We start from the raw sequence: 22,292 nt of genomic DNA on the forward strand, positions 1-22,292 counted from the left end.
CAATCTTCTTTCCCTTTGAACACCTTGATCTGCATTAATAAAAACACTCTACTGTCAACAGTAAAATTTTTAAAAAATATATATATTTTATTGATTTTTTACAGAGAGGAGGAGAGAGGGATAGAAAGCTAGAAATGTCAATGAGAGAGAAACATTGACCAGCTGCCTCTTGCACACCCCCTACTGGGGATGTGCCCGCAACCAATGTACATGCCCCTGACCGGAATCGAACCAGGGACCTTTCAGTCTGCAGACCGACGCTCTACCACTGAGCCAAACAGGTTTCGGCTCAACAGTAAAATTCTTGAGGCAGAGGACAGAGGTCCCAGTGACTTGACTGTCCATGAGAGAGGTGTGGGGAATTGGGAACATAGTGCAGCCATAATATGAAGTTCCTTAGGAAGAGTAATGAATATGCAAGAAGTGTCACCAGGTCCTGAACAAAGGCAATATCTCGCTTGATAAAGGAACAGCTGCTATTTGCATTCTAAGGCTTTTTATGCTCAAACTAGCAGCCCAGTGCATGACATTTGTGCATTGGGGAGGCGGGCCCTCAGCCCAGCCTGCACCCTCTCACAGTCAGGGACCCCTTGGGGGAGTGGGCCTATGCTGGCAGTCGGACATCCCCTTAGAACTGCCTTAGAGTCTGGGGAGGCTCCTGCCACCCGCTCTGCAGTTCCCAGTTGTGAGCCCAGCTTCTGAATTAGCTGTCCTCCCCCTGTGGGAGTGCAAAGACCACCACGGGGTAGCTCCTGCATTGAGCATCTGCCCCCTGGTGGTCAATGCATATCATAGTGACCAGCCTTTCAGCCATTCAGTTGATTTGCATATTAGGGTTTTATTATATAGGATGTGCCTTATTGACAAATTTAAAAGCATATCCCTAGATGGGATAACTCACTTAGATATGGCACTCAAAGTCCCCATATGCTTGGGTAATTCCTGGGTAGCAACTTTAAGCATATTAAAGTGGGGAATTTAGCAATTTGGCCATTGTCATCAAATGGCACAATTTCAGACTAAAACATAATTGAAGTTGGATTTTTAGAGGTGGATTAAGTTTTTTTTAAGTTTGTATTAATCACCTATTGCTACATACAAATTACCCAAACATTTTGTCTCTTAAAGCAACAAACACTATCTCAGAGTTTCTGGGAGTCAGGAATGGCTCAGGCGCTCTGACAGGCTGCAGTCAAGGGGTTGGTTAGGGCACAGTCCTCTGAGGACCGGCTTCTAAGCTACTAGTAACTTGTGGCTGTTGGTTGGTGCGGGCTAGCTACTGGCTAGAGATATGTTTTTTGCCACATGAGCCTTTTCACTGACAGCAGTCTTCCCTCAGAGTGAGCAAGAATAAAGGCAGAGAGGGTGGCCAGGGCAGAAGCCACCAGATGGGATCCGGACACTCTCTGTTCCCTGGCAGTGAGTCACCAGCTCCAGCCCACACTCAAGAGCAGGGCTTACTCACTAGTGTTGCAACCAGGGGACTTTTATTGGGGACTACTTACAGGCTGCCTACCACTATGGGCCACTCCTCTTTAGATTTTCCTATAAATAAAGGTTGTGTTGTGAGAAACCATGAGTAGACTCCTTTCTCCCTCCTTCAAAGTTAACCGTCAGAAATATCCTCTGTATATACATGTCTACCATGCATAATATAAAACCTTACAGAAAAGGGTTATAAATATAAAACAGCAAAATACATACAGAGTGTTTGTCAACCTGTGGGAGGAAGGCATTGCTCCTTGAGCCCTTGGCAGTTAACCAGGGAGGAGGTAGACAGGGATGTGCAGCAGTGATGATAAGGCCCAGAGGATTTCTGATGATGACGCAGACTCAGGAACTAGACTCCCAGGCTCAGTCTTCAGCTTGTTACTTAGCTGTGCTTGCACTCAGCGTGCTTTCTCCTCGTGCCTGCTTTTTCATGTGTAGCAAGAGAATAAAACAGTATCTGTAAAGGGAAGACAGTAATGGTATGAGTTGATGTATGTGTAGTGCCCAGATCAGGGCTTGACACACAGCAGGCTCATTGGTGTAAGTCATTTACAGATACAAGTCCACAGCTGACGAGTGCACTATGAATGCTACTTCAAAGCAATGCAATTATACAAGTAAATTTTCTCTTTACCCAGGAATGCACAGAGTTAGGTAATCTGCTTCATAATAGAAATCACATCATTAAAACAAAACAAAACAAAACACCTTAAGTATAAAAATAAAAGAAATACTGTAGTTGACTAAATGTTTATTTTGGGCAATGTCAATTGTGATGTTTCTATGCTACCAAGAATGTTGTACACCTGAATACCCTAATTTCCTTTTTAGATGCCCTCGCATCTTTTTTATTTCATCTTATTCATTTATTCATTCCTTCTGTGAGCATGAGCATCTCCTGGGCACAGGGCACTGGACAGAACAGGCATGGCCACAGACATACACAGAGGCTTGTGGCATTGAAGGAGAGGTGCTCTGGAAGAGGCACCAACGAGGGAAGTGCACTTCTGTTTGGGGGAGGTCATGGATGTGGTCAACTTCCCATAGGAGGAAACAGGTGAGCTGTGTGGGACTGTGCCTGACCGGAAGGACAGGAAGATGTTCTAGGAGGAGGGAGGGAATGGTGCCTGGAAGGTCTAAAGGCAGGAAGCAGCAGAGCAGATGGAAAGAGCTGGCTGTTGAGTTGCGTGGCAGCACAGAGCATCGAATGTGCCTGGGTGGAAAGGAAGCTGCAGGCACAGGCAGGAGGCAGGTCTGCAACCTTGAGCCAAGAGGAAGACCTGTCACTGAATTAACATCTCAGAGAAAAACCACCGTCCTCTGACCCCTTAACAGGCCTGCATGATCGGGCCCAATCCAGGACTCGGCTGCGGACTGGCCTCCCTGTCATGGGCAGATCAGACAGGCCAGGTCGGCTTCTGCTCTAGGGCCTTGGCTTGAGCCACTGACTCTGCCTGACACGAGGTGGCTTGGCCAACTCACTCACTTAGCTCACCTCTTGGCTCAAATCGCACTTTCTCATCGAGGTCTATCTTCCGTGTTCCTAATGGATGCTGCCACTGGCCGCCTCACCCAGTGTACCGGGGGTCCCTCTTTTCCTGCTGACTTCTTGTTTATGTAACCCTTATCTTCCAACACATGTAATTGACCTTTTATTGTTCATCATACATCTCCCCACCAAAACCTAAGCTTCCGGAGGCAGGAAGGGATCTTTGATGGTCCTGGCACATGGGAGATGCTCAATAAATATTGACTGAATGAATAACCAAATACCTTTGGATTGCTTTTAGGGAACTTCAACTCTGGATGAGAAATAAGAAGCAGAAGGGGGGTGGGGAGGGAAGCTATAAAGGCAATTCAGACGTATGATCTTTTTTTATTTATTGATTAAGGTATTACATATGTGCCCTTATTCCCCTCCCATTCCCCCATCCCCCACCACCCTGACTCACACCCTCTCCCCCGGGTGTCTCTGTCCATTGGTTATACTTATATGCATGCATATAAGTTCTTTGGTTGATCTCTCCCCCTTCCCCCCGCATCTTCCCCTACCTTCCCTCTGAGGTTTGACAGACTAGTCGATGTTTCTCTGTCTCTGGATCTGTTTTCCTTCATCAGTTTATGTTGTTCATTATATTTCACAAATGAGTGAGATCATGTGATATTTATCTTTCTCTGACTGGCTTATTTCACTTAGCATAATGCTCTCTAGTTCCATCCATGCTGTTGCAAATGGTAAGAGCTCCTTATTTTTTTTACCATAGTGTAGTATTTCATTGTGTAAATGTACCACATTTTTTTAATCCACTTATCTGCTGATGGGTACTTAGACTGTTTCCAAATCTTAGCTATGGTAAATTGTGCTGCTATGAACATAGGAGTGCATATATCCTTTCTGATTGGTGTTTCTAGTTTCTTGGGATATATTCCTAGAAGTGGGATCACTGGGTCAAATGGGATTTCCATTATTTAGTGTTTTGAGGAAACTCCATACTGTTCTCCACAGTGGCTGCACCAGTCTGCATTCCTACCAGCAGTGCATGAGGGTTCCTTTTTCTCCACATCCTCACCAGCACTTGTTGTTTGTTGATTTGTTGATGATAGCCATTATGACAAGTGTGAGATGATACTGCATTGTCATTTTGATTTGCATCTCTCAGATGATTAGTGACTTTGAGCATGTTTTCATATGTCTCTTGGCCTTCTGTATGTCCTCTTTTGAAAAGTATCTATTTAGGTCCATTGTCCATTTTTTTTTATTGGATTGTTTATCTTCCTTTTATTAAGTTGTATGAGTCAGACACATGTTCTTATTCTTCTATATTATCTCATTTATGTATTTTCCTGTCAGTACAATCAATAGTGTGAACACTTGTTCCCGCTTTATATCTTTCACAAAGGAGGTTGGGAATGTCAGTTATGTTATCAAAGCTACAAATACATGCATGACCACCTTGAGATAAAGAGCTCTTTTTGTTGATTTCTTTCTCCCCTATCACACTATCCTTATTTTCCCTTCTTTTGCCTCTTCCACTGCCAGCTTCTAGAGCATAAGCTCATCAAGTTAGAGACAGTTATTATACCCATTTCACAGGTGAGGAAATGGGAACTTGGAGGGACAAGGCCTCCACTGGAGTTCTGTGCTACTTTTAAGGTGAGTGATAAAAGGTACAGGCACAGGCTTGCAGTCTGAACTAAGTTCTGCCTCAGTCACATCCTAACTGGGAGAATCAGGTTAGTGACCGAGTCTCTCTGAGCCTGCGAGTACTTATAAAATGAGGATTAACTGAGTACCAAGCCCTGCCATAGAACATTTACCCAATATTGTTCTTCTCTTTTCTTCAGTGTTATCGCTTCCATTGATAACCTTGACACCTCAAACTCTCACTAATTCCATTTCCCTCTATATTTTTGTAGCAATTTTAATTTGCTTACTTATTTTTTGACTTATTTATGACCTGCCTTCATTCAGATACATTGGTGTTGCCTTCCTGGTTAGATTTTAAGAGCAGGGGCCATGCATTTAATTCTCCATTTTTCATCCTCCTCCACATAGAAATGAACACAGAATAAATGCTCAATTTTTACTTCTTAATTGACATATCTACTTAGCTTGATCCAGCGATACTTGATGCTATCACCACACAGTTGCTTATATCCTGTTAGCCTACCTTATTAACTCATTTTTTCTCTTCTCTCTCTCTCCCCACAGCATGTGCATTCCGGTACAATGGACTCTCCTTTGTCTACCTCATCTACCTCTTGCTCATCCCTCTGTTTTCAGAACCAACAAGAGCGACGATGCAAGGTAAGAGACAGTTACTGTTCTGTGCCACATTCTGAATGCATTTTCTGTCTCTGCTGGGCTGTCTTTATCTGATGGGATAGACGCTGTCTCTGCAGCAAGCTGGGCCAGTGGAGACTGGGTGTCACACTTGTGAACAGCTGCACCAAGAAGAGCAGTGCGGAACATGTTGAATACATGTCACTTACACCAATAATATCCCCATGCAAGTTCCACATTAACTCTCTCTTAGTAGGCTTGCAGTACATCTGGAATGTTTTGGCTAGTTAAGACAAACTCACTGCATTGTCAATGAAATAAGGCAGATGGTGTGACAAAATTGGCACATGCTTTGCATATTGGATTGCAAGTAGGAAAGAGGCAGTGAGGTATCTTACATTTCTAAGCTGCCAACAGGAGGATTGGATAAGAAACCGAGTCCTAGTCATGAGTTGTTTACACATCAGCTGAGATCTCTTACATATGCCTCTATCTAGTACTGTGATTGAGTGATGTGAGTTTGAGGAATAGTTTCTCAAGCATTTTACTACAAAACGTTAGATTTCTTTCCCATTGCTTTAAAAAAACCTGAAGTTATAGAAAAGAGCAATTTCTCCTGAGGCTCTGATTAGGAAGCATGATCTGGTTTATCAATTTATGTATTTGAAGTTCACCCACAAATATTAAAATTAAACTGCACTGAGTTAATTTATAAATTGCTTTTCAAAACAATAACATTATAAGAAATAAGGGCCAAAGGCCTTAGGTGAGTATGATGGCTGTATGGATACACGAGAGGAAAAGGAAGCTGTTTGGCCCAACCTGTGGTATGGTTGGAAAAGGCCGTGGGTTAAGGCTGCCAGTTCAGAGTGGTGCCTCTTCAGGAAAAAAGTAAAGGCTGTAACAGCCAATAATGACGATCTTTTCCATTCCTCCCCTTAACTATTACATTTACAGTGCATGTTATGACCATTCATCTGAACAGTTATGACTGCAGATGCTATGCTGATTTTCTTGCCACAGGAAGAGTTTAAGTAATAGTTTTCTAAGTCACTTAAATCCTTAATACACAAAGTTAAGAAGGGGTCCAGAAATGGGAGTTTATACAAATCCACATTCAAACCAAAAATTCGTTGTTTATGTGACCCCACCCAACTTAGCCTCTTTCCTAGAGTTCAGTATAAACAAAGGCCTTTACTAGTAAACAGAGTAGCTTCTGGCCTCAGAACCAAGATGAAATATACAGGCAACTCCTACTTCATGGCTTGGAGCTTATGTTTGAAAGAAAGACGCATTCAGAATAAACCACTTTAGAAAAGAGGACCTGTGTATAGTCCAGTAAAGTATCTATTGCTTTTATTGATATATCAAGGTGTCCCCTTATCCTTTCATCTGGAAATCAGGTAACTGATATTTCCTCCCTTCATCGTTATGTGACAATGACCGCTTTGCCTTCTTCCTGAACAACCAGCCCAGCTCTTACCTCAGCCTCAGTAGGGGTGGGATTGCAACTGTGTCACAACTGCATGACAATGGTCCCACCCTTTATGCCCAAGTGCAGCAGCGACTGGCCCTGTCAGGGAGCTCATACTTGAAATGTGAAAGCAAATGCAAAAAAGCAACTCCTCTCTGTGTATAGCCATATTCTGAATTAACAGAATGTCATGAGGTCAGTGCACAAGCAAAGCACAGTGAGTACACAGATTTCTGTGGGTGCTGCTCCTGACAGGAGACGAAGGAAGAACTGAGCTCAAAAGGGAAACAAACCCACAGGCATCTTTTTCAGTTACTATCTGGATGCAGTGTAATGATTATTTTCTTTTCCCCCCTGCATTTTAATAAGAAGCATGACCAATATTCATAGCCTTATTGATTTGTCTATGGAAATGCAGAGGGACTCCAGGAAAGAATGTCCCACCTATTTATTTCTGATCACCTGGAAAGCACAAGCCCTGTGTTTTTATGTCTGTGTTTTGAAATATCCCATGTTGGGCGATTCTGGCAGCGAGTGGACAAGAACACCAGTAATGCCTATGTGGAGTGGATCATACCACGTCAGACCTGGGGAGAAGCTGCAATGAGACTCCTCAGGAATTAGAACTATCCAACTCATGTTCGCACACATTTCACACAAATCAATGAGAAGTGCATTGGCAAACTGAAAAGAACTGTTAGTAATCCCTGCACCACCTGCTCACAGACAGTCTCTGCCTAGAAACAGCAAGCAAATTCAGATCCCCCCACCGCCCCCAAAAGCTGCTTAGGCCTCTGTGCATGTCCACAGGACTATGTCCATAACACAGACTCACCTGAACCCAATGCGTGATGCATATACCTGAAAGTTACTCTCTGATCCTCTGGTCTCCATTTGATCTGTTGGAATTTCCCCCTACAAGTATTTCCCCCCAAAAGTATATCCACAGGGGGCCCTAGCAGGTGGGGAATTCAGAATCCTGGCTGAGAAGGTGGGTCTTTATTGTAGTAGTTCTTGAAGTGGCCTACATGTGAAAGCCATCTCTGCACTGGGGTGTCCACAGGGCTCCCAGCAGGACACTGATCATCTGAGTGTGCCTGAGGCTTTCCGCAGGCCTGTGACTAGACACAGATTTGCTGTCAGGCTGGAAACAACTGTGTGGGAGACGGAGGGAGATCAGGAGATGTTAGTTACATATAGACATGTTATTAAGTTGCAAAAAGGAGTTTGAGTGAAGACAATTGCTTGGGGGTTCAATACACGTAACTTACTTGGGGGTTCTTCTGAATTGCTGAATCTGAGAGTTGGAGGAGCTTTTAGGAATTACTAAGCATATTCCAGCGCCCAGTGGTGGCAGCGCTTCCCAGCATCCAAGGATTCTCCACCCACTGGCTATGGCTCCCTTTGATCTCCTTGCTCTAATGCTGACCTTTCCCATAGTCTTTCTTAGGCAAGGTGACTTTAAGTTGGCTCTAGAGTGTTATTCTCTCTTTTTATCTCTTCTCTCTCTCTCTCTCTCTTTCTCTCTCTCTCTCTTACACACACACACACACACACACACACACACACACACACACTCGGGCGCACACTCACAGCACGGGGAACAGGCACCTTCAATCAGCCATCGGTCAGTGTGCAGCTATTTCCCTCAGCAAGAGTCTCACCTTTGGATTTCTCAAATCAGAGTGGCTTTCAGTGTAGTATGTCCCCTGAGCTCCCAGGGTGGTCTCACTGAAGCCTTTCTCACTAGGCTTGGAATTCTCTTGACAATATCCACCTCCTTCAGCTTCTCTAATATTCTCTTTCATATCCTCCGTGGGACAAGGAACCATGGGTTGAATCAAATGCCCTTTTCATTGAAGTATGAGGGAGTGTTTTCCAACCCTCAGCCTTGGTCCCTCACCTGCAACTGAGCCAGAGTCCCATGTTAACACATTTATTTGCTGTGTTGCTTTCCCTTCCACTAGGTACAATTTAAGATGGCAAGGATTTTGCTGTTTTGTTTACTGCAGTTTTTCTAGAACCTAGAACAGTGCCTGGTGTATTTAAGGCATTCTGTAATTAAGGAATGGATTTCTCTCCAGAGTCAAGTGTGGTAGAAGCATTTATGAACACAGCTCTAATCCTGTGTTCAGAAGCTCAGGGCACCATAGAACATAGGATTTTTCCTTTTTAAATTTGATTGGGACCAGAGGATCATGAGTGACTGAAGAAATAGAATGTTTATGCTTTTACTTACAACGATAAGCATCTTATTTAAGCATGCACGGGCTTCCCCTGCTATCCAACATAGAGGGTGCCCATGAAACCTTTCATAAACTGAAATTGTGTAAAGCAAAGAGGCAATTGCCTTAGGACACATCGTGGGAACGATGCACAAAATAAATGAAGACAAAGCACAGATGCTCCCAGACAGTGCACAGCTGCGAAGGCTTAAAGCTGAGATGCTGAGCGCAGTTCCTGGGGAAGGAGCTGGGCGGGGCCCCTTTCCCTGCTCAGGGCACACCCTGCAACACAAACACTCTAAGCTATTTTCGCTTCTCACCTTTTATCATAAAAGCAAAATCCTTTTCAGATTTCTTTTAGTTAGCGAAAACAGGAACCAATGTAGGTCTCCGTAAAAGTGAAGTGGTGTAAAAGCGAACTTTTGAAAGCAGGGTCTACCTGTATTATTGTAGAACGAGAATCTCTTGCTGTTCACGTAACAGTACATTCAGTTGAGACTGCACTCCATTACGTTTATTAACTAATCCATAATTCACTGCAGGTGGCCCAAGAACTCCAAGTTGATCAGGCATTAAATTATTTAACCATACACATTATAGATTCCTTATACTTGATGATATATTGAGTACAGTACATTGGTCAATAGGGTGAGAGAGTTTGTATTTCGTTTGTGTGGAAAGGAATGTAAATAATAAAACATGAAAAATATGGAAGAAGGCAGCAGTAACTGCTCAATATATTATATTTTGGCTAATCATAGTATTATTATTATTTTACAACATCATTACTTTGAATGTCAGAGTGAATTAGATTTAGAAAGCTCAATCTCATGTGCATGACCATAGAAAATATTTATCTCAGGACTTTTCCCGGTGCTCTGTAAATATCAGCTAATAATTGTGTGATCTCCAAGGTCTCTTGTGAAATAGTATTTAGGTTAAGTAACCTCGTAATAGGAAGCCAATAGCACTGCCTACAAAATACAAATTGTTATTTACTTGCATCAATTGATTTCTCACAATAACCTTTGGAGGGAGCTGCTACTATTATTAGAAATTATGGTCAAAAGTCCTCATATTACTGATGCAGACTGAGTTCCAGGCGGGTTAAGAACAAGCTGGGGACACACAGGTGCCGTGTGGGTGGCCGTGCTCTTAGCCTTGTGTTGTTCTGACTCACTCCCGGATAGAACAGTCCTCTGGGGATTTGCTGGAGGAGAGGCAAACCTTGTCACTTAATAAATACTTGTTGGCTGACAGATTACCAGGCCTGGGCACACGGTCTGGAGAGATAATATGAGTATTTTTAAAGAGGATGTTTTAATATAAATTGGTGCAGATTGATGAGGTACGTGTATGTTACAGAAAATACATCATCCTAAATGTGTCTGGTTGTGTCTGTCAACAAATAGTAATTGAAAGACTACTTTTCAGAAAACACTAAGTTTGGAGCTGAGGATGATAAAAAAGGAGGCCAAAACCTGGCTCTTCCCTGGTGTAGCCTCCCAAAGGGGCAGTGTTTTATATATCTCATTAAATGGTAGCTCTTTCAAAGAGGTTATCTTGGAAAACCAGATACCTAGTTCAGTCATTTCTCTGAACTGATCTGATCTCTAGTTATCCTTTTGCAGTTGTCTTAAGAATTTGCCTTAGGGGGAAAAAAAAAGAATTTGCCTGAATAGATTCAGTGGTGGCAAACCATTGTCCTTAAGGTGGGTCTGATTTATATAGCATTTGGAGTAAAGCTTGATGGGCGGAGAACTGGTGATGAAATTAGTTGTATTAACCTTACCTAATACTGTGTTTCCCCGAAAAAAAGACATCCTCTGAAAATAAGACCTACTTACAGGTTTCCTTCTGAGTGAAATATAAGGCATCCCCTGAAAATAAGGCCTCCCCTAGGCTAAACATGAGAGATTTGGTCCACTGATTCTGAAGGAAATGGAGTCACAAAAAATTCACCAGGAAATTCAGGAATTGGATTGTTATGATGATGTTCCAGAAGATGATGACATGATTGTCATTGAATAAATGAGTAAATTCTTGATACTGTAGGATTCAGTTTGTCTGGTTTGTGCTGACAACTATCGTACTACCGTATACAGGTAATAAATTTCCTTTATTTTCATTTAACAATAAATGTGTACCGTATTCTTCTTCATGGAAAAATAAGACATCCCCTGAAAATAAGACCTAGCACATCTTTGGGAGCAAAAATTAATATAAGACACTGTCTTATTTTGGGGAAACAGGGTAATAGACACACATGTAAATTGACCATACCTCCGCTATACCACCAGCCAATCAGGAGTGATATTGCAAATTAACCCAACAAAGATGGTGGTTCATTTGCATACACAGGTGCCAAGTGACAGGGGCGGGATGTTCTGCCCCACCCCTGGTCTCCCAGGGCTTCTGGGGCTGGAGCAGAAAGGGGCTGGGCAGGAGTGGAAAGGTGGTGCCCGCAGCCAGGGAAAGGAAAGCCCATCCTAGCACGAATCTTCGTGCATTGGGCTTCTAGTTTTATATATAAAAAAGAGAAAACCCAGAGTACTTAGTATAAAGCAAGTGTCTGAAGGTCGTTCATTACAAATGAGGAGCTTTAAGCTTTATTTGTACGAGAATGTCATGGTTGACACACATGATATACCAAATACATGGAACCTCTTTCCATGATGGATGCATGATATACATGATTTACAATGTTGTTATGAAATGGGATACTAGGACAAGAAAGTAGCATCCTGAAGGAAGTATTGATTAAGCAGATTTACCCTGGAATTTTGACTAGAATAACCAACCAGTAACTACTTAATCCAGTTCGGAGACTCAAATATCTGGAGAGGTGTTTAAACTGAGGATTTTAGTAATATTAAAAGCAACAAACTTTTATGTCACATTCCCTATGTTCCAGGCACTATTGTAAACACTCCCTATATTAACTCCTTTAATTAGAGGATAAAAACATTATTTATTAAAAGGGAATGTCTATCTGGAATAAAAAAAATTATTATGAAGTTTTAAGTCCATTTAACACACTAGGAATATTACATAGGAAGGTACTTATATGAAAGCTCTCTCCTCCTATTAAGGAAATGGTGAGAAATCTGTCAGTGAGAGTCACTTTGGTAAGTCTACTGTTTTCCTTTTTCATTCCACATGACCAAGTATTTCTGTGTGTCAGAGCTCCCTCCATGCAAAGCTGCCAGGCAGTGTGAAATCCACTATTCTCTGGAGATTGCTTCTGCCTGCTTGCTTGGTTCTGCCAGCAAGATCTTTGTTATCTTCATGGGCCTTTTTTTTTTTTTTTTTTTTTTTTTTTTTTTTTTTTTGTGGCAAAGAGTCATTCACTTATTGAGGGTTTATAGAAAAGAAATTCTCCAAATTACAAGACTACACTTCCTGGGCAACATTAGTCATTGACCTTACAGCAAGAACATCTTAGAAGCATCATCATCTAATGAGTTCATTTGTGATAAACACATGCACACACATAGGCTAAGGAACACAAGGATGATTCTTGTCTGAGGTGTGCAATTATTTCTTTTCTTTTTTAAAAAAATATATTTTTATTTATTTCAGAGAGGAAGGGAGAAGGAGATAAAGATAGAAACATCAATGATGAGAATCAGAGATCAGCTGCCTCCCGCATTTTCCCACACTGGGGATTGAGCCTGCAACCCAGGCATGTGCCCTTGACCGGAATCGAACCTTGGACCCTTCAGTCTGCAGGCTGACGCTCTTTCCACTGAGCCAAATTGGCTAGGGCTGCAATTATTTCTAATGACAAAGTTGTCTTCTTGTCTAAAGACCCACCCTCATTCTGAGAGGCATCATTCTGAATGTTTCCTAAGACTGGACGACACTGTGATAGATGAGAACAAAGCTCCCACTGGAATGGGAATGGGAAGGACTGTGAATGCCTGTGCAGGTCTGTCCTGTCTTCTCGGTGCAGGTACAAGGGGCAGCACCTCTGGAGCAGCTGAAACACAGGTAGGGGCCCAGTTCTTTGCTGAGGGCAGGCCGAGTGCCAAAGGAATAGCAACAGAGCCGCACACGCCCACCCTTCACAATGGCTCTGCCCTCACAATGTTTTTCAATATTTGATTTTGTGGAGATTTTCTCCTTCCTTGTTATGAAAGAAGAAAGTCTCTGAATTACCTTTTTGTCTTTGTTTTTCCTCATAAACTTTGTGTTGTTATTTTGAGCAAAGTAGCAATTCCCCTGATGCATGCGTCTGTGTTTACATTCAAAAGTTAATAAGAATATGCTTTTTTTCCTGGTTATTGGGATCTCTTTCAACAATTGGGAAGGGGATGGCATTAGAAATGAAGAATACAGGAGAGGCTTAATTATGCTTTGGTGACAAATGTCAGCAAGTGATATTTTGGACCAAGTTAACTTTGTAAACTGTTGAGAAAGTTATTCTAAGATGAGAGAAAAAGAGATGTCTTATTCTCTTCAGCTCTCAATAAGGGTCTTAGTTTAAGAGAATATTGTATTAACCGTGTGTGTGTGCGCGTGTGTGTGCTGTGTGTAAAATAATCACCAAAAATGACTTTTCCCAAGGTTCTGACCCAGGATACACTGAAGGCAGCCTGGGAAAAGAAAAATGATGTTCAATTTGCCAACATGAGAGGCAAAGGGGTCTGCAACTTGTAAAGACATGTTTTGACGTCAGAGAGGAAATAGTAGCAGATATTTAAAACTGCTTGCATCTGTTTTTTGTTAAAACACTGTGAGTCTTTAGACCATCAGGTTTATTATTACTATGTTTTATTATGTCATAATAAAGCCAAAAACAGAAAATATGTAATTGAGTAAATTATTAAGTGAGTGTTTTATTATTAATATCAGCTCACCACCAAAAGGAGTTCTAACGAAAATAATTAGATGCCTGTTTCTTAAAATTTTGAATAAATTAATCTTAGGTCTTTTAGGTTATTTTATCTGTCTTCTCAGGGATTGGTACAGATATCATATTCCATTGTTATTTTACATTTGGCAAACACCATTCAGTCAGACAGACGGAGTTTCAGGCAACACGTATAATTCTCAGCTCAGGAAACAGTGGATCGTATTATTATATGACTAAGAGAGGACTTCCGAAGTCCCTACCAGTTTGCTTTATTTGGCTACAATAAATCAAATATACAATATGACCTCACCTGTGATTTCCAAGCTCCCCTGTCATTACAGTGAGGTACTTCACTTGAATTGATATCAGTTTGTTGATTCACTCTTTAAATTACTATTGTTTTGTTTATGCAATTTACAACCATTTACTGGTGCCTGTCCTGATAAGCCTTGCACTAGGGTCTAGGCATTTGGGCATACAGACATAAATAGAACTGTCCTGGCCAGTGTTGGTTGAGCTTCCTCCTGTGCACTGAGAGGTCACTGGTTTGATTCCTTGTCAGGGTACATGGCTGATTTTTGGGCTTGATCTCCAGTAGGGAGCATGCAGGAGGCAGTCCATAGATGTTTCCTTCTCTCTCTCTTCCCCTCCCCCCCCTTTCAAATCAATTAAAAAACATTCCAAAAAAAAGATGACTAGGACAGACTCTCTGTCCTCAGGATACAACTCCAGCTCTGCTATTCATTAACAGCACCATCTTGGGGAAATTTTTTAAATTCTCGGAGACCTGGTTTCCTCATATGTTGAGCTCTTGGCACTGGTCCTGGACAGAACATTAAGAAATCTGCTTGCATGAGTCATGTTCCCAGGCATCTTCTCGTGTGATATGTGCTGGACAGATGGATCAAGAGCTCTAGAGGAAGAAATCATAGCTCCTAACTTACTTTTTAAATTTGTTTTCCATTTGAAAGTGTTCAGCTTAATTGATTTAATGATGTTTGCATTTTGAGTCTGTTTATTTCACTGGTGAAGTTGGCTTCCTTCAAGGCTGGGTCGGTTTCTTTGTTAGAGAGGGCTTTACTTCACGTGTAAGTGCTTCTCTCAAACAGATTCACGTGCATTTGCAGATTCATCCAAATTAGCCTTTTGAGATGAAAACTTAATTTAACTTTCAAATAGTGCTAATTATTAAGTTTAAGAAGAATAAGAAGGTAGCGAAACCGATTTGGCTCAGTGGATAGAGCTTCGGCCTGTGGACTGAAAGGTCCTAGGTTCGATTGCGGTTAAGCTCATGTACCCTGGATGCGGGCACATCCCCAGTAGGTGGTGTGCAAGAGGAAGCTGATCGATGATTCTCTCTCATTGATGTTTCTAACTCTCTATCCCTCTTTCTTCCTCTCTGTAAAAAATCAATAAAATATATTAAAAAAAAAAAAAAAAAAAGGTAACTCATACAGTGCTTGTTCTATGCCAGGCAACCACACCCCTGCAAGATAGGTATTTGTGCTTAGATTTTACAGATAGGGAACTGTGCTTAGATTTTACAGATAGGGAACATAATGAATAATTCCTGAAACAAACAATTTTTAAAATTGATTCAATGAGTGAGAGCTTCTGATATAAATAATTCAGTTATCTTCATAGGCATTTTCCTCACTTGACTGCATTTTATTACAAAATTAGTATAGAGTGAAAATGAGTATAGAGATTATGTGTGATGTTCACATATTGCAGTATAAGTGGGCAATTATTATACTTTAAACCACTTTTTAGTATATTCAGCATTAAGTAGGAATCTGAGGATATTGATACAAAATATGCGTTTCATTTTCTCTTGTTCACAGAATAAGCATCACTGAGTGTCTGAAGTGGACATGAGAGCCACAAGCAAGGGTGAAATTGGTCCTCTTGATCTCATAGCTCACTATTTAGCCCTCCCTCTCTCCCTCCCTTCCTTCTTCCTAAAATCTTTCTCTCTCCATTAAAAATGTTTAATTTTGCCTAAATATATTTTCTGCATTTCATCTTGCCAATTCTATATACTCTTAAGGGATATTTGGGGAATGCCACTAACAGCCTCTACAGGCAGCCTGGAGCCAGTGTTGTCAAGCTGAGAGAAGTGGCACATGATGATGTGATCTGAATTCTGCAAGAGGCACAGGATGGGCTGCTGGGATCCCCAGTCCAGAGCCCCTCACCAGGCAAGAGGAAGGCCGGGATTTCGTGGCATGTGTGCGCTGAGGGTTGAATGTGTGTGTTCTGTAGTGATGGCAATGCATTCTTCTTCTTCTCCTGCTAATTGGCTAACCATGGCCAGCAATACAGGATTCCTTTGCAATTGGGTGCAAAAGAAAGTCACCTTAAAGTATCAACCTCTCCACCATTATATCATATTCCTTTAGATTTAATGGCATCTACAAAATGAGAATTGCTTTTTTAAAATGCAAGGACACCTGGCAAGGCAGTGCTCCGGTTGTCGCTGGGAGGGTGCCTTAATTCTCCTTAACTTTCTTCTGTCCAAATCTTTGGGGCTTTGTGCAGCAGTCAGTCCTTAAGATTTCTGCCTCAGCCTCCTGGGAGAAGCCTTGCCAAGCAGAACTAAATGGTTGAAATGATCTATCACTGCTTTATCACATCACGAGAATAAGAAAGTGGTGGGGTTGTTAAAAGCACAAGAGACAGAGGGAACAGAGGAAATGGCTAATGGTAAGGCAAGGTCCTAGACCAGCTGAATAATGGGCAATAAAACTGCAGGGCCAGGGTCTTCCCTGTCATGTGACGCGTTCCCACCCAGCCCTTTTTCTTTGTTCCACAAGTACTTCCACATGGATTGTGCCATGGATGGGGATTAATTACCTCTTTACGGCCAGGCTCATTCAATGGCCAGGTGATTAGAGAGGCATGATCTTGGACACCAGCTGTGTTGACTACTTTAAAAAAATTTTTTTTAATAAAAAATAAGTGTTTAGCAAACACTTGTCCATCCGAGTGAGCTGAAAGCTGTGACAAGGTGCTGATTGGGCTGCATTTTGTCTTGGAATAGCAATAATTAGTTTCATCATTCAACCATATGTGGCTCATCAAATATTCAGCAGCTAGAGCTTTTTACAAAGGCGGCAGGGAATAGGGAGACCTGGCTTTCTCAAAGCTGCTCTTGGCTTGGTCTTATTGTTTGGAAATGGGGCAGCAGCTAGTTGGAAGGAAGAAGGGGGCTGGGAAATGGTTACCTGGAAAAATTCAAAAATATTTGTGGTCCAGAGCTTTCCTGATATTTTGCCTTGTGTGCAATGCCATAACAGAATCTGAAAGAATACGTCCTCTACATTTATTCATGGGTCAACCAATCAGCAAACTACATTGAGTGGTGGGACTGGATGGAGCATTGCCTGATTGATTAATTGATGGATTGATTCATTCATTCATCTGACAAATATTTACGAGGCATTTACTTTTTGCAAATAATATGTTAAGAACTGGTAATACAACAGCAAGTAAAAATAAACATAGCCCTGTGATCCAGAAATGTACTACCTAGTTGATGATACTAAATTATAACTTTAGTTTTTTAGAATACATTCTAAAGTCAAGTCTACAATGCAGTTGATTATCATTATTCCCAGATTCTGCATTTGGCAGTTCACTTACTTGCTAAGACTTATTTGTATTCCCAAAATAGCACTTGCAGTACATTCGTGATTATTCATAGACATGGGCAGAGGGGCTGAACATTGGAATTGTGCGCCATCCACGTTCATGTTCCCAGTTAATGAGACCAAAGACGTGCTCTGCCTTCTTGTTTCAGCAATCAGAATGTGAGCAAGGGTGATTTCCATAGTCTGTTTGGCCTCACGTTTTCAACGTTTTTGTTCCTTTTATTGGTGATTTTGCTCTTCAAAATGCCCCCTCTCCAGCATAGTGCTGAACTCTGATTTTCAATTTAATACAAAATGCTAATCTACTTTACCAATTTCTCACTTATACTGATATATTCACAACAAAACATATGGGGGCATTTAATCAGGCTGAGATTATAGTTAGCTAATTAAACTTGTCTCTAGAACATGCCTTCTTTATATGCCAAACACTTCTTGATAAAATATTTTTTGGGTTAGAGCCAGATCACTGATAAAACTAGTTTTTTGTTTTTGTTTTGTTTTTTGTTTTTTTTTTACAAGTATTTTTATTTACAAGTATTTTCTGTATCTCATTTAACTATAAATTTGATTCAACTTAGAAGGTTGGCTAGGGTTCCTAAGTTAGTTTATTAGCTTGAGATGCCTACTGGCATTTTACAATGTACAGAAACTGCTGTGGGTTTTATTTCTGGCATTTCTTTTGCTGCCTCCCGCAGGTGTATGACAACATCCGAGTGAATCCCCCCCAGACATATCCATCCTGCTTGACACTTGGCTTTCTGACAGATAATTTCCTCTCAGGCTCACAGAAGGTCCACATCAGCTGGGCGCAGGTCATTCCTGCCTCTGCCCTCCAGAATCCCCCCCACCCCACAATCCATCTCAGGCAGTATTCCCTCTAGGACATCATTGTTCTGCTTACACAACTCTGAGTAGTCATTGGTGATGTTGATTCACTTTCTGGCAAGCCTTGGGATGCAGCCAAACTTCCTCTTCCCTCACTGGTCAGCAGGGGCTGCGTGTATACAGTGCACATAGTCAGTCCCCCTGCCAGGAAGCCTGAGGGTGTGGGATGCTGAGCCTGTACCACCGGGCTCTGAAGGCTGAAAATCCTCCTGAGACTGGAGGGGACAATGGCTGGGGATGAAACTCAGGGTCTGTCTTCTAGGAAGTTGTCTCTGTAGTGTACATTTCTTAGCATCTCGCTTTGGCAGGGCAGGTTTTCCGTTGGTTAACCTGAATGAAAGCACATGTTATAACTCTTGGGGGAGATGGACACAGGGTGCTCCACATAGCTTACCCCTCCCCAAAACACTGTCGAAGGACAGCATCTTTCCTGGAGAGAACGTTTGGCCTTCAAGGAGTAGTGTGAAATAGAAAGTGCTAGCCAACAGGAGCTCCGATAAATGCCATGTAGACAAAGACAGCTGGAACATGGTTGTAATGGAGGAAAAGAAAATCTTCCTGCTCAGCTCTAGGTATAATTCTTAGTGTCACTGGATTTTGCACTAAGTAGCAATACAAATATTGAGTGAACAGATGTTACTCAGTTGGGAGAATTAGATGAAGAAGGAACAAGTGGATTTGTTCCCTACAGGATTTTTTACTCTATTTTTCAAATTTTATAACATTGACATTTTTAAAAGTAGTATTAAAGCAACCACAATTTGTAATGTTTTCTCACATCAGGAAGACCCAATCAATCAACAGAGAAAAAAATAAACAAATTTAGTCTAAACACAAAAAGACCACAGATGTAGAGAGATAAGATGGTAAAATAAACAATGACTAATATTACCATTTCTTCCAATTTCAACTATGTAGTTTAAAATCCCATTAACGCTGAGCAGCAATGAGAATGGCTGCTTGGAACCCAGGACGGACTCTGTAAGTGCTGTCTTTGCTTTGAAACCATGTCTTTTTTGTCCATTCGTGAACTCAGGGCCAAGCTGCCTGCCCATTCCTCCTCCATCCTGCATAGACCTTTCAGAGCCCCTGAGTTTGGTATGTAATAACTCTTTCTCTTCATTCCTGGAGCCCTGTGATCAAATTTGGAAAATTTGTGAGTCAAGTCCTACTATCTACTTAGTGGCTGGGGAGCAGCTCCTCTGACCTGCCAAGTGTGCATTTTCTTCACGTGCATCACTGTTCAGGGGTGGGTGGGGTTGTGTGGTGGGGGGCCCGGCTAGTTCCTCCAGAGGGTTTGGGGCAGTTATTACAGCAGTTTAATTGAAGGGAAACCATTTAATAATTTAAGTTTAGTTTCCCACCCTGCCACAGACTATCAAAATACCAAGAGCAGACTCTTCATATTTGCTCCGACATCCTCTAAAGACACCCTACAGTCTGGGTTGTGTCTGTGCAGAGTGAGGGATCTTTCCACCAGAGGGAGCCACTTTGTCCAAAAGTGTCACCAACTGGCATCTCAAGGCCTGTCACACAATTTCTACTTACCCTATTAATTGACCCTCAGATTCCAAAAAGTGTGCACTACTACAAGTATGAAGTGAGAAAGTAGCCTTCATATGTAGGTACCTAAATAATGTTAAATTATGTATTTTCTCTATGAGTGACATAATCCTGAGCATTACAGAACATTCTAAGCCAGACATTTTTTCACTTTCATTCAAGAATAGAGCAAAACATCTGTGTATGTAACGAATTAATCATATCATAGACATGTGATATAATTATTTCACCAGTAGTGAGGATGACCGTTATGTTCTCATCAATATACCCATTACCTCTGAAATCTTCATTGGAGATTTTCTAAGTTAGGACCTAGGATACAAAGAAATATAAATAAACCAATGTTTCTAAATTCTAGGAGTTTACAATCTAATCCTGAGATTATATTTGGAAGTAACGAATAAGAGTAACCTCGTGTCAATCGTAGGAATAATATCAGAAGTAACTAAACCTTACTGTTCTGTAACTAGGAGGGTGGACTTGCTCTGGATGGTGAGGAGCATCTGCTGGAAGTTCTGATTTCAGTTTGACATAAGATTTACCCTCTCTGTCAGAGAGTGTTTGACCAAAAATGACTGTGTTTTTTGAGGCTTCTCCTGAAAAGTAAAAGCAGGCCTGCATCATCTCTGCAGAGGGGCATATGTGAGTTTCTTGGCTACAGTTTACCTAAGGCCTGTTCCCACTTGTTCAGCTTTCGGTTAAAAAGTACGAGTCTATTGTGTGTCTGTAGTAGGCAGGAAGAATAATACAGTTGTTCCCTTTTCATAATAAAGTGTCAGGGAGAGAACTTGGGAGATTCTTAACATATTAAGTGTTTTAGCTAGTTTTTAATTCTGAGGCTGATGATGGAGTGGGAAAGAAAGTATGTGTGTGTGTATGTAAAATAGATCTAAGTTTTATTGAAAATAAAAAAAGTTAAAGTAAAACAGATCCAACCTAAGAAGTGGGATAGTTAGGTCCAGATGATGAGAGGAAAGGGGGAAATGAGAAAGGAGATAGAACATTTGCCTGAATATGTGAAAGGAGAGAAGTGCTGTTCTGTGACAGGGCCAGAAGGTGGGGGCATAACAAAAACCTTCCCCCAAACAGTCTGGTTTTAGGAGAAATCTGTTAAAAATGATGTCTCTACCATATTCTGGAACTTGGCACAGAGTTTTTCCTTTCTGCCTATAGAATATTCCACTTGTCTGAGAAAAGTAAAGTCAGAGCTTGGGTGTTACCTTCTGCAGAGTGTACTACTGTCACCTAATCATTGGTAGAATATAGCTGTGTGCATGCAGCCCATGCTAATGAATTTCTATTTAATGCTTTAAGCATAGAAGTATACTCACTTTCTTCTTGTCCCTTCCCTTTCCTTCCCTCCTATTTTATTTTCTTTTCCAGCATTGAATCCTACAGACAGTATGAGTTTTGTTAAGACTAACTTTGTAAATTAGACATGCTATAAACAATGTCATTTGATCATTTTTTTTTTTAATTTAAGGATACATCCAACATCTATTTACCTATTCCCAGCCAAGGCTATAGTGGATTCAAAGTCATCATTCTTTCTTCTTCTCTGTCCCTTATCTTGAATACATGGAAACATGGAAACATAATGGGAAAATTAGGCATAGCCCTTTATAATTTTTTTAAAGTTTCATATGTTATCAAATTTGTACCTCACAGCAACCCTTAAGGATTGCAGAGAGCTGATTTTTGTTTCTGCTTTTTTTGCATATTACCAATAAAGAGATTGAAAAGTAGGAAGTTACGGAATTTATCTAAAGCCGCAAAGTAAGCAAGTGGTAGAACCAATATAGGAACCCACATTTTCCTTTCTAATTCAGTACCCTTGCCTAACCCCACGCTGCTTCTGCTTCATAACTCAGAGTGCCCTGTCCCACAGGTGCATCCAGGCTTCATACACACAGTCTGCTGTTGGATCGCTCCAGCCCAGATCTCCAGGGCTGAGGATAAAAATTGGATTGGACCTGAAACTTTTGGAATGAATGGCAATTCTTAAATAAGCTCCACGACTTACACTTGGCATAGGAATGGTTACCTTTTAATTTCCTGTCATTGAGTAAGTTTGGGTTAAAAATTAGGAAAAGAAAATATAACTTAGACATAATATTGCTCAGCTAAGTAGTTTGGAGGCTTGTGGCTTTTCCTTGCAAGTCATTTACATTATCCAAATAGACTATGATTAATTCTATGTGAGTAGGTCGTACGACTTTTATGGCTATGTTATTTTATAGTGATTCTGGTCTGGGATCCAGAGAGGAAAAGTTATAGTGGAATATTGCTGGAGGCCTTCTAAGGCGTGCTGAGCTGCTTTCACGGTGCTTGAATCCACGAAAGACGGTGACCGTGT

General features: G+C 41.3%; 1 protein-coding gene across 5 annotated transcripts in view; it reads left to right on the forward strand.

Moving 5' to 3' along the window:
* PIEZO2 (piezo type mechanosensitive ion channel component 2) overlaps positions 1–22,292 on the forward strand; it is a 309,124-nt gene that overhangs the window by 58,583 nt on the left and 228,249 nt on the right. For all 5 annotated transcript variants that reach the window (XM_036418633.2, XM_036418635.2, XM_045574327.1 and 2 more), the window contains exon 2: positions 5,204–5,299. In XM_036418633.2, coding sequence (XP_036274526.1) covers positions 5,204–5,299 — 96 coding nt within the window. The remainder of the gene's footprint in view (positions 1–5,203; positions 5,300–22,292) is intronic.

The sequence above is a fragment of the Pipistrellus kuhlii genome, unplaced genomic scaffold (genome assembly GCF_014108245.1).
Source record: "Pipistrellus kuhlii isolate mPipKuh1 unplaced genomic scaffold, mPipKuh1.p scaffold_m20_p_6, whole genome shotgun sequence".
Classification (NCBI taxonomy): domain Eukaryota; kingdom Metazoa; phylum Chordata; class Mammalia; order Chiroptera; family Vespertilionidae; genus Pipistrellus; species Pipistrellus kuhlii.